This window comes from Taeniopygia guttata, chromosome 15 (assembly GCF_048771995.1).
Source record: "Taeniopygia guttata chromosome 15, bTaeGut7.mat, whole genome shotgun sequence".
NCBI lineage: Eukaryota > Metazoa > Chordata > Aves > Passeriformes > Estrildidae > Taeniopygia > Taeniopygia guttata.
Window position 1 is genome coordinate 10,249,423 of NC_133040.1, and position 12,724 is coordinate 10,262,146.

At 50.2% G+C, this 12,724-nt stretch overlaps 1 protein-coding gene across 5 annotated transcripts in view; it reads left to right on the forward strand.

Moving 5' to 3' along the window:
• Window positions 1-11,976, forward strand: part of HECTD4 (HECT domain E3 ubiquitin protein ligase 4) — a 65,073-nt gene extending 53,097 nt beyond the window's left edge. For all 5 annotated transcript variants that reach the window (XM_030285478.4, XM_030285480.4, XM_030285479.4 and 2 more), the window contains 14 exons: window positions 592-815; window positions 897-1,048; window positions 1,456-1,562; window positions 2,331-2,454; window positions 3,155-3,345; window positions 3,835-3,981; window positions 4,891-5,010; window positions 5,123-5,278; window positions 6,206-6,309; window positions 7,138-7,359; window positions 7,586-7,752; window positions 8,146-8,341; window positions 8,633-8,855; window positions 9,360-11,976. In XM_030285478.4, coding sequence (XP_030141338.4) covers window positions 592-815; window positions 897-1,048; window positions 1,456-1,562; window positions 2,331-2,454; window positions 3,155-3,345; window positions 3,835-3,981; window positions 4,891-5,010; window positions 5,123-5,278; window positions 6,206-6,309; window positions 7,138-7,359; window positions 7,586-7,752; window positions 8,146-8,341; window positions 8,633-8,855; window positions 9,360-9,496 — 2,270 coding nt within the window. In that variant the 3' untranslated portion in view covers window positions 9,497-11,976. The remainder of the gene's footprint in view (window positions 1-591; window positions 816-896; window positions 1,049-1,455; window positions 1,563-2,330; window positions 2,455-3,154; window positions 3,346-3,834; window positions 3,982-4,890; window positions 5,011-5,122; window positions 5,279-6,205; window positions 6,310-7,137; window positions 7,360-7,585; window positions 7,753-8,145; window positions 8,342-8,632; window positions 8,856-9,359) is intronic.
• The last annotated feature ends 748 nt before the right edge of the window (window positions 11,977-12,724 follow it).

Genomic DNA, 12,724 nt, shown 5'->3' on the forward strand with positions numbered 1-12,724 from the left:
TGTTCAGCATTTTGGGGGATGAACAGGACCCAAATTATCCTTGGTTCAGTATAAATCAGGGGTGACAATGAGCAAGGGAGAAATTCCAAAGTAAGTTTTATCCCTCCAGGAGGTATTTGCAAGCTGAACATTGCTCATTTGTCCACCCAGCTAATCAAATAAATCATAAACAAATAAACACTCCTCATTAACACAAAAAACTACTGATTTAATTCTTTATGGACTTCTTTTGAGAAAATAGCCACTCAAATGACTTTTGGCTGCTAGTTCAGTTGATGGGTGTTGGTGTCTGGCTGTACAACGTAATTTTTATCCTGGCATGATAAATAAGCTGCTTTTTTCATCCCCACTACTCCCTCAAGTAATAATTACAGGATGTGGCCAATTCTGTATTTAATGGGGTACAGAATGACCAGGTTTTTCACTGAAAAAGTGATTTATTTTTTTTTTTCTCCTGCAAAAGTGATTCTTCTATCTCAAAGCAGGTGCTGTGTGAAAGAATATTTTATCTGAATGCAAAATCTATTTTCATATTTCAAATTCTAACCAGTTCTCATGGTATGCTGTACCAAATTGTTTTCTTTTAATTAGGAGAAAAACTGGTCCCAGGTGCTCGGGAAGTTCTCACAGAGATCTTTAAAAGCTGTGTCCATTCAGAACAAATGCTGAGCCTGACCCCAGCTAAGCCCATCAAGGTGGCTGACATTTACCTCAGCAAGGAGCAGATCAATTCCCAAACCCCTGGGAACCTCCTCCACGTCTTCTTCACCAATGTCCGCCCTCCCAAGAAGGTGCTGGAGGACCAGCTGACCCAGGTAGTGCTTTGCCAGCTGTTCTCAGCCTCTTTTGGTGCCACTTGAAAGCACTGGGTGATGATTCCCTTTTTTTCTTGGAAGATTTTAAGGAAATACGGAGTTCCCAAGCCCAAATTTGACAAGAGCAAGTACAACAAGGCAGGCAAGGAGCAGCACCCGGTGAAGGTGGTGAGCACCAAGCGCCCAGTCACCAAACCCCCCACCAAGGAGAAGTCCATGCTCAACAGTGTCAGGTGGGTGTCCTCAGCCTTGTGGCACTTGTGGGATATTGGATTTCACTGTAGAAATCCAGATTTTTATCCCCCATTCCTCTGTGCTTCTGTGTATTGGAACAGGGAAACGTGGCCGTGGTGTTAATGTCAGAGCATCTCAGATTTCTGGAAATTATTTGGCAAAGCTTTTCTTTTTCCAGAGATTGGGGTGGAGTTGTTTGGATCTATTTATCGAAGATTGGAATTGCGTTAATCAGTGTTCTATCCCAGTGCACTTATTCCAAAACACAGCTCAGGTTGGACAGGGTTTGCAGTAATCCGTGGCAGGAGTGGGACTGGATGGGCTTTAGGATCCTTCCAAACAATTTTGGAGTTCTGTGAAGAGATGAAAGAAAACCTTTGATCCTAACACCCGCTTTGTCCCTCAGTCGAACAGCCTTAAGTGAGAAGAAACCCACTGTAAAGCCCAAATCTCCTGAGAAGAGCAAACCTGAGGAGAAGGACCCTGAGAAGTCTCCCACTAAGAAACAGGAAGGTGGGAGCTGCAGAGAATTTTTTATAGTTTTATCATAGAAAACTATTTTTATTGACATGTTTATATGACTCCATGATAGATTTGGTTTATCTTTATTTCTGACAAGTCTAACTAACTTTTTTTTTTTTAAATAGTGATTTAAAATGATGCTTTTATTTGTGTCTCTGTGAATCTGGGGCCATCAGTGTGAGAGCAAACAGTTCTTGCAGCAGTGTGTAGGGCATGTCAGTAAACCAGACAGAAAACTTCCTAAGGGGTAGTTCCAAGGCTTTGGTGCAGGGCGGGGTTTGGGATATTATGGATTTGAACCAGGTGGGTTTAAATTCTTCAGTTACAAGTGGAAAATTGGATAAAAAAGATGATTGGGATACCTCAGAACTTCTGGAGGAGTCAGCACAGCCGTGGGGGACAGAGGTTGTGCTCAGAACTTTAGTCTGGTGGAAGAGTGAACAGGCACAAGTTTGGATTCCCCTCTTCATGGCAGGAAGTGCCAGGTTAGCTCAGAGAAGGGGAATTTCAGCATCCAGCCAAGTAAGGTTAGTGGGAGGTATTCCAGAGGAGCAGTGAGGATTTGAGCCCTTTAGAGGAGTGAGAAGGTGCCATTGAGGTGGACTTGACCAACGTGTGATAGATGGAACGCCCTGGGAAAGGGTTCATGGTGGGATGGGACAGCAGGAGGAATCTGGCAGCAGCCACCTCCTGCTCCTGTGTGGGGTGAGAACTGCATGGCAAGTCACGAACTCTTTGCTGGTCCACGTTTGGTGGCAGTTCCTGAGGAGAAGTACCTGACCCTGGATGGATTCCACCGGTTCGTGGTGGACCGCTCCAAGCAGGACATCCGGAGCGTGTGGAGAGCCATCCTGTCCTGTGGCTACGACCTGCACTTTGAGAGGTACAGCTTGCAGATCTCTTTGACAAGGTGATACTTACTGCACTCACTTGATCCCAAGTCTTCCTAATCCAAGAAGCTTTAACACTTCCATCCATGGCTGCAGGGCCTGTAGGGAAATCAGTTATTTCCTCAAAATGCGTTTTAAAAGTCACGTGCTGTCCAAATGCAGGTCCTGATTTCTTGTGCACAGCGTGGCCGATAAAATCAGATGCCACAGTGTCCTTTAGAGCTTCCAAACTGTATAATAAATTACCTGAAGGGAACTGTAGCTCCACGTCTGTCTCTGGTTTCCTTCCCCAGCCAGTGCACTGGGTCATTGTTTAACTGGCAGGGTTGTTACTGGGTCAGAAATGCTTTAGAAGAGAGAACTATTAAATTTCTTCTTAATATTGTAGAGGAAGAAAGTCCTTTCAATGGATTTTCCTTATCTGCATGTGTCAGACCATAGGCTAATTGCCCCTTATCATCTCCAGAGGAGATGGTGCACTAAGAGAGCTTAATAGGCAGTGCCTTTGTGCCTAATTATTTAATACCAGTGAGGAGAAGTGATGAATCAGCTCTTGGCCTCACACTGGGATTCTTGTCATGGAACAGCTCTGCTTAAAGAAAGGGGAGTGAAGAGCAGGGCACCATGTGTAATCCTCCCCAGGTGTAGTTGTCCAGCACCTGTGAGTGAGCAGCTGTGCCCTGTCCCTGCCAGGTGTGCCTGCATCGACGCCAGACACGCGCAGAAGGCGTCGCGCAAGTGGAGCCTGGAGATGGACGTGGCCCTGGTGCAGTACATCAACCGCCTGTGCCGCCACCTGGCCATCACCCCCGCCCGCCTCCACCCCCACGAGGTGTACCTGGACCCAGCTGATGCAGCAGATCCCAGGATTTCCTGTCTCCTGAGTACGTGTGGATGGTTGGCCTAGAGGCTTTTTTCAAGGGAAGAGCTGGGAATGCTCCTGGTGTTCCTTTGGAGGTTGGAGGCTCAGTGGGATGAGGGGAGTGCTGAGTCTGGCTCTTCTCTCTCCTTGGGGGTGTGCTTGGGTAAAGTCAGGGATGCACTGCAGCTGCTCCCCGCTCTCCAAGCTGAGTTTCCAGCGAAATACCTGGTGGGTTCAGCTTGCAGGGTGGAGGAAGACTGGCTTTCCACAGATTTTAGACACCTAAATCCTGTTCTAAGCCCTTCAGGGGGGAAATTCAGTGATAATGGGAGATTCTGGACTCACACCCAGAGACTGGAGATCCAGGAAGGAACATCAGGGATGCTGTTCCTGCATCCTCAGCACAGGGCTCAGAGGGGCTGCTTTATGCGGCTCCTGGACCAAACCTGGGATGTGCAGGAGGTGGAACAGGAGCCTGTTCCTGACTCTGACTGGGAGTTTCCCCCTGCAGACGTCCCCGTGGAGAGCCTGCGGCTGCGCTTCGCCCTGCTGCAGTCCCTCAACACCACCCTGGAGACCTTCTTCCTGCCGCTGGTGGAGCTGCGCCAGACCGACATGTACGGGAACAGCATCGCTGCCCTGCTGCAGGAGGCCAAAGGTCAGCTGGGCTCTGACCCTGGGGCACTGCTCCCTTGGTTTGCTTGTAAAGGAGAGGGGGATTATCCTCTGACACCACCACGCAGAGGGAGTTGTTCCATCTTCTGTGTCTGTGGGTCTTTATCCTCTTGGGAGTATTCAGAAATTAAAGCTCTTTGTTAATTAACAAGCAGGTCAGGTGAAAGTCCCGGGACTTTGCTGTTGTAGCATTAGCAAGATCAAGAAAATACTCAAAGTGCATCAGAGTATTTTTACAGCCTTCATTAAGACACCAAAAAAAAACCCCAAGATTTGGGGCATTACATTGCCCAGATTTGTTTTCTGAAGAAGATAGAGAATTTACCAGGGGCGTCAGTGTGTGAAAGGAGGTTTTTGTATTGGCCCAGCTGGAAAAACCACTCCTGAACCAGTGTGGGGGAGTGAGGAATGTTCAGAGATTTCTCTTCACAGAGATATGAGGTATTAAATATATTTTTGGGGCAGTGTCACAGCCCTGTTTTTTTTATCATCATTTCTTGCCTGTAGCTTTACTGTCAAAACATCTCAGATTGCTGAAAACTATTTGGCACAGTGTTCCTATTTACAGAGATTGTGGTGGAGTTGCTGGGATCTATTTATAGAACATTGGAATTGTGTTCATCAGTGTTTCATCCCAGTACACTTATTCCAAAAAACATGAGGAACAAATAGATGGGACTTGGGGAAACCTGGACTATGGAAGGTGTCCCTGGTGGAACTGGATGAGTGGAATCATGTAAACCATTCCATGATCCTGTGAAATATTAAAAAAAAAAATTTTAGATAGCCATGTCTTACGTACAGTTTTGAAGGTGAAATGTTTATTCTACCATTGTCCAATGGAGAATTATGGGGATGGATTACCTCTGCTGAAATGTGTTTGTTTCTTCAGGTTTAATCTTTTATGACACGAAAGTCACAGTCATGAACAGAGTGCTCAATGCCACTGTCCAAAGAACTGCTGACCACGCAGCCCCAGAAATCACCCTGGATCCCCTGGAAATCGTGGGAGGTACAGCAAGCACTGATCCTTTCCAACCCCATTTGCAACAAGGCAGAGCTTTTCCCCAGCTCACTGCCAGTTTGCGAGGCTGGAGGTTCATTTTCCCCTTTGTGTCGGACAGGGGAGATCCGTTCCTCTGAGAACTCCTACTTCTGCCAGGCTGCGCGGCAGCTGGGCTGCGTCCCCTCGTCCCAGCTCTGCGTCAAACTGGCCAGCGGGGGGGACCCCACCTACGCCTTCAACATCCGCTTCACCGGGGAGGAGGTGCACGGCACCAGTGAGTGGGGACAGGGGACAGCAAGGAGGGACACCAGAGACAGGGGAGAGGGCTCCATGGCACCAGGGGGTGGGGACAGGGGCAGGGCCCCGTGGCACCAGGGAGTGGGAACAGGAGCTCCTTGGCACCAGGGAGTGGGGACAGGGTAGCAGGAAATGGAAACGGGGACTCCATGGCACCAAGAAGTGGGAACAGGGGCTCCATGGCACCAGGGGGTGTGGACAGCTGCAGCCTGAGTGGCATCCCCCAGGGACAGCCCAGCTCTTCATCACAACCTGGCTCATGTAGACTTTAAGGAGCAGCATTCCCTTGTGGGTGGCAAAGAGGATCCCCCTGGCTGTTGGCTCTCTTTGGGGTGGTGGTTCCTCAGTGTTTGCACCAGGAGGAGATTGGGTTTAAGCATGGGATGAGGGGGTTCAGCTTTGCAGAGCTGTTCCATGGGGTATTGAGGCAGATCCCAAAGGGCAAAGGGATCCCTGCTCTCCAAATCCACATGGGCTGTGCTGGTCCTTGGTGGGGATATGGAGCCAGAGAGCCCAGGACACACTTCTGACATCACCAGCTCCTGTCACCTGTCTGAGGGGTAGAGGAAGTGAGTGTACAGCCATCAGCTGAGCCAGAGCTCCATGGGACCTTCTTCCAAGGGGAATTATTGTCTCCTGAAGGGCTGTGGTGGTACTGACAGTGTTTATGAGGAGATAAATGCTGTGGCTGTGGCTCAGCAGCTGTGCTGAAGCCTGGAGCATCACCTCCACTGTTGTAGGACAGCCCCATCCATCTCTAATCCAGCACCAAATCCCATTTGCAGACCAGCTGGTAGAACAAATATTCCTGCTGTTCTTGGAGTGCTGGAAAGCAAAGCAGCATTTAGGAATTCAGCAGGAACAAAGGAATATTTTCATTGCTTTCTCTCTCTCTCTTTTCCAGGTGGATCTTTCCGCCACTTCCTTTGGCAAGTGTGTAAAGAGCTCCAAAGCTCCTCCCTCTCCCTGCTCCTGCTGTGCCCCAGCTCTGCTGTCAATAAGAACAAGGTATGAGATCCCAGTGCCAAAAATGAGGGATTTTTTTTCTCCTTTTGAATGCTGGGTTAGAACAGGGGTGGGACACGTTTGGTCAGAGGTGAGGAGAGAGGCCTCAGATCCACAAAACCAAGCAGGGGAGAGCTGGGAGTTGGTGAATCCCATGTTGCACCTCTTGTGTGCAGCAGGCACTTGGAGGAGCCAAGGCAGAAAAATGGAGCAGAGTTAAAACTCCTGGGCAGCATTCACAGTGAGTGAGGTTCAGTTGTCTGTCCCAAACTGGTGAACTTCCATGAATTTTTATTCTGTGGCCGTACTCCAGGAATGTCACCAGAAAGGTCTGTCATGTTGCCAGGAGAATAAGATGCTCCATCCATGATATTTGTGTCTTAATTGGTGCAGTAGGTGGTCTCTAGAAACAAGATAAAGCTGATGGTCCAAAGAATTCTCAGTAATTCTTTCTTGGGAATATTCTTAGGGTAGGAAACAGCTCGGTTCCTTCAGCTTAAGACCAACTGTGTAGCAAACCTGGCTCTGCAAATCCAGGCTTAGAAACATCCCACATCTGAAAGGCTTAGATATCAAACTGATGTAACAAGTCCAGAAAATCCTGAGTGTTGATCAACAGCTTGGCAAAATGGGAACCAAGCAAAAAGGGGTTGATTGGATCAGGAAGTGATAAGGTGATACCAGTGTGTAAAATACAGGGACTCTGCTGTGCTGGAGCAGATCCTTTGGTATCCAAGGAAACATTTCCTGACGGAACAGGCCTGCTAACACACCGCCTCAGGCTGTGGGCAGCTGGTCAGTGCTGCCCTGTGTGCCCTGTTTTCTCCACAGGGGAAGTACATCCTGACCCCCAGCCCCATCACCTACGCCGAGGAGCAGCTGTTCCATTTCTTCGGGCAGCTCCTGGGCATCGCCATCCGAGCCGATGTTCCTCTGCCCCTGGACCTCCTGCCCTCCTTCTGGAAGACCCTGGTGGGAGAGCCCCTGGATCCCGACGTGGATCTGCAGGAAGCTGACATCCTCACCTACAACTACGTCAAAAAATTTGAAAATGTAGGTCCCGTTTTCCTCTTCCCTCCTTTTCCTCAGGATTCCCTCATGGCACAGAAGTGCCTGCTCTCATTGGTGGCTGTCAGGTGGTTTTTGTGGAAGCAGGGTTGGGAGATGTGTTGATTCCTCAAAGCAAAAATCCTCCCCCAAAGCAGGATTTTGCTGTTGGACACCTGTGACGAGGCACTGCCCTGCAGGTGACCAGGTCCTTGTCCTTGTTCCGTGACAGATCAGTGACGAGACGGAGCTGGAAGCTCTGTGTGCCGAAATCGCCTCCCAGCACCTGGCCATGGAGAGCCCCGACTGCCCCAACAAACCCTGCTGCAAATTCACCTACCTGAGCCTCACTGGGGAGGAGGTGGAGCTGTGTCCCAGGGGCAGGCACATCCCTGTGGGGTAAGGCACAGAATGTCTCTGGAATTGTTCTCCAAGCACAGCCTCTCCAGAGGTGCTTTTGTAACGAGTTGGAATGATCTGGGAAAGCTTTGCTTTGTGAGAAGGTGGCAGAACTTGGGATCAGTGGTGCTGTTTGGCTCTGTAAGAGACAGAGGAGCAGGACTGGTCCCAGCTCTGGGGGCTCCCAGTTGTGAGGGAAGGGCAGGTGGGAGGAGAGGACGAAGCAGAGGACAGTGGAATTAACTGGGAAGCATCGGAATGCAAAGTGTGTATTGCTGACTGGATTATTCCAGACCAGGATCTCTCCATAAAACCCTTCCATGTGTAACACAGAGCAGGGCTCGAGGGCTCTCCCAGGTGTTCCTCCCTCACCCCAGGTCTCTGCCTCGGCAGGTGGGAGAACAAGGATGTGTACGCGGCCGCCATCCGGAGCCTGCGGATGCGGGAGCTGCAGACCCCGGAGTGCATGACAGCAGTGAGGGCAGGGCTGGGCTCCATCATCCCCCTGCAGCTCCTGACCACACTCACCCCCCTGGAGATGGAGCTGAGGACCTGTGGCCTTCCCTACATCAACCTGGAATTCCTCAAGGTGCTTTGGCTTCACTCCTGTGGGACACAGAGAGGGGGATCCTCCCATGGGAAGGTGGGAAGGGAGAATCTTCTGCTTCTGGTGCAGCCAGGACACCTTTGGGGAACTGCTTGGACACCCCTTTGCCCCCAGGGAAGTTTATTAAGATTTCACTGGATTCAGGAAATAATAGGGTGGGGCTTGTGCAGAAAGGAATAAGAGTTTGAACTTCCTTTATTTAAAAGTGTAGTGGGGAAGATTCCTGAAGGGAGAGGGGTGAGCAGCAATGGACACGTGTCCCTGTCCCCTCAGGCACACACCATGTACCAGGTGGGACTGATGGAGACCGACCAGCACATCGAGTTCTTCTGGAGCGCCCTGGAGATGTTCACGCAGGAGGAGCTCTGCAAGTTCATCAAGTTTGCCTGTAACCAGGAGAGGATCCCCTTCACCTGCCCCTGCAAGGACGGCGGCCCCGACACCGCCCACGTCCCCCCGTACCCCATGAAAATCGCGCCCCCCGACGGCGCCGCAGGTACGGAACGGCCGCTTCCCAAGGGAAAGGAGCTGCTGCTGCTCCCAGCTCGGTCCCAGCCTTCAGCCCCCCCTTAACTGGTGTTTCATGAACAGTGACAAAGTGGGGCAGGTGGTTACGAGGGTAAATCAGGAGAGAATTGGGGTTTGAATGATGTAAAGCTAAAATTTCACATAAAACTTGAACTGCATCCAGTGGAAGGTTCCTTGTCCATGGTGGGAGAGTGGAACTGGATGAGCTTTAAGATCCCTTCCAACCCAAACTGTTCTGGGATTCCACAGGTAAAACTTTCCCCTGTAGGGACGCAGAGAGACTTTGCTATTTGTCTGAAAAGCTTTTAAAATCTTTAAACTATTGGGAAAATACCGGCATGAGGCTTGATGGGAGAAGCACAGAAACATTTACGATCCCAAAGACTCAGAACAGGCAGGGATAGGGTTTTGGATACCCTGAGGAAGGGAAGTGTTGGGTTGGGTGTAACCCCTGCCGGTGGCTCTCGCGCAGGTTCCCCGGATTCCCGGTACATCCGAGTGGAGACGTGCATGTTCATGATCAAGCTGCCGCAGTATTCCTCGCTGGACATCATGCTGGAAAAGCTCCGTTACGCCATCCACTACCGGGAGGATCCGCTCAGCGGCTGAGCAGGAGCAGGGAATGCCTGGAGGTGACTCCGTGACTCTGCCCAGTGGAACCCCTTCAGTTCCCATCCAGCACCTCCCGTGGGATGAGCTGGAGGTTAATTTATTTCCTGAACCTTCGTTCCCATTACAGTAATTCCCGGAAGACTTCCATTTTGTATTCGTAGACTTTGTGGTGGACTGGTTCTTTTGCTGCCTTGTTTGTGGAATATTTGTAGGATAGTTTAGTATAAAGACCGGTTTGTGTATAATTTAATTTGGGGAAAAAACCTTTCCACCTGTACATTTCTAATTTTGTAATCCACAATGGTCTGCCCCGTGCAAACACCATGGCAGGGAGGGCATTCCAAGGCCGGGAGCCCTCGGAGGGGAAGGCTCATGGATCACTCTCCCCCAGGAGGTTTTTGAGTACAAAAATGTCAAGTTTGGGTGTGGGGAGGGAATCACTGCATGGGCAGGAGCAGAGCACGGGCAGGATTTGTGGCACTTGCTTGAGGTTTGAAGCAGGAACTTTGCTGCCAAACTGCTTTTCCACCTTTCCACCACTTTCCTTGAAATTTTTCTAAACTCTGACCAAGCACACAGGGGCTGCCACAGGGAACTGGGGTGTTCAGCTCAACACTTTTGGGAAAATTTCCAATAGAACAGTGAAAGGGTCGTGATTCCATTGGGTTCCCGCCCTAGATGTTCTTGAATGTCTGCTTTGCTTAGCTACAAAATAATTTATTGTAATTAAAATATGAGCAGAACAAAACAGCTTCTCTCCAAAGGGTGTAAGATACCACAGTCCATCCCAGAAACCTGGGACTTTATCCCATTTCCCAGTGAGCTCTCAGAACAACCAGAGGGTGCTCAAACACCTGGAACTTGTTTTTGTACTCAAAAATCTTTGATCCAAGAGCAAATTGTCCTAAAAACCTCTGACACCTGGCAGGAGGATGAAGTCACCCACTGGAAGATAAAGCTCCTGTTCTGTGTGGAAAGCTGGGAGGCAGCTGCGGAGCAGGAGCAGCTCCACGTTTCACTGGTGTTCTGTGGAATGTTCTGGATGGTTCAGAGCAGCCCCTGCACAGGTGTCTCATCCCTCACCAGGATTTTTGGGACACTGCAGCTCTGCTGATCCCTCGGATCCTGAGTTCTGAGGAAGAGACCATCCCGAAATCCGTTGGTGCTGTCCGTGAGCCGAGTGCCGGCACGGAGCCGCCCCGAAGGCTCTGGCTGAGGTGACCGAACCTTCAGCTCGGTGTCCCGTGGGTCTGGAACAGCTCCGGGAATCCCAAATGTATTTATTGTACATTATTGTGAATAGTGGGAACGCTGAGTGCGTGGGATGCGGGAGAGGCGGTGCGAGTTGGGGATGGGTGTCCTTGTTCTTCCGTGAGCGAGTGGAATGGGAATGTGTGTGCAGCAGTCGTAGGTAGTCGTCGGCATCCGGAGTCTCCCAACCCCGTGGTTAGGAAGCTGTTACCCTCCCAATGCACATTGCCCTGTCCAGGGAACAGATCCACGTAGGAAGAATATTTACTCTTGAATCTCGTCCATTTCCTGGTAGAAGCGTTTATGTAGCTCAGAAACCACTCGGAGCAAGCGGGAACACCTGGAGTTTACAAAGACCAAGGGAAAACAAAGCCGAAGGGGCGGCTCGGAGCCGGTTTGCTCCCAGGCAGGAAACGCGGGGAGCGCCGGCTGGATTCCCTGGCAGAGCTGTGCCCCGGCCTGGGCTCTCCCTGGGCTTCTCCCGGGCTCCAATCCCGAAATGCTGAGGAGCCATCCCGGAGGGCTCCGTGTGCCAGCGGTTCCCAAGGCTCCAGTTCCAGCTGTGAGGAAGAAACTGCTGCTGCTGTGTCTGTGCTCCTTCGGGAAGCACATCCGAGTGGAGCACACCTGCACCCGGCCCCGGGCGTGTGCTGGAACGTTACTTGATCCGTATTTATTACAGTTAATTATTTATGATTACAAATAACGAACTTCTCGTCGCTGCCGTTTGCACCTGGGGGTGTAAATGAAGCTTCTTCTACAGGACAAATGTCGCACCAATAACCAACTTCCATCGACTTCCGTTTGTTCTGGAGAACAGGATGAGCCCCACAAGAGAAATTGTGGGAGATATTTGGGTTTTTTTGTTTTTTTTTTTAATTCCATGCTCCTGGGAAGGAAGTGCTGCAGCACCTCAGCTGTGGCTCAAATGGCCTTTTGATTAAAGCTTTTCTAATCATCCTTAATTCCTCGTGCTTTAAATGAACTTGACATTGTCTGTACTAGGCTTGTTTGTCGAAGCAAAGATTGGTTTGTGATGATGATTATTATTTTTTTTAATATATATTCATTCAGAATGTAAAATTATACTAAACAATGGAAAAACTCTGGAGCTGGGTATTAGTTCTAGCTTGGTGTGTGTCCATCTCGGTTCCATACACGGCATTAACCTGTAAGTGCTCTTGGCCATCGAGTGTACACCTGCATAAAGGAGATTCTTAACATCCCTGGAGGTGTTCGTGTCCTTCTTTGGGGCTGCAGGGAATAATGGGATCTGCTGCTGGAGCTGCCTGAGGCAGAGGAGAAGGGGGGAAAGGGAGCTGGAGCTTCTCTGTTGGAATCCCACTTCTCTGGGTTCTTTGTGTGTACTGGGAACACACCTCAGGATTCTGTACCAACGGGAAGCACGGCCACTGCTGAGGTTGTTCCTCTGGGATATTCCCTGTGCCTGAGGCACAGCACAGGCTCTGCCACTTCAGTCATTAATTATTTGTCATACTTACTGATTCCTGACCCCCAGCACCCTGTTATCCATCCCAAACCTCAGGGACCAGCTCCCATTCCCTGATCTTCCCACAGCCCTTCTCCCCAGGAATGGGAAGAACAGAGGTTTGGTGTCCCCCCATTTTTAAATACTTTTGTTCTTCTTGCCTAAATAAACACATTTGGTGGGAGCATCTGTAAAATGTCTTTATTTTAGGAGGAAGTTCCCTCCAGCTTGGCTGTTCCAGTGGGCTGGAGTTGGCACCTGAGACAAGGTCCTGGTAACAACCCTGCCCCAGGGGTGGCTAATTAGCCCTGCCAGTGCCATCTGCTGCACCTCCTTAATTAGGCTGATGCTCTTGGAATTATCCAGAATCTGCTCCACTTCCCAAAGTCCCAGGGATTCCAACAGGGAATAACAGCAGGAATGGATCCTCAGCCAGGGGCGATGGTCCTGTGTCACCTCAGGGGACAGATGGCACTGCACAACGC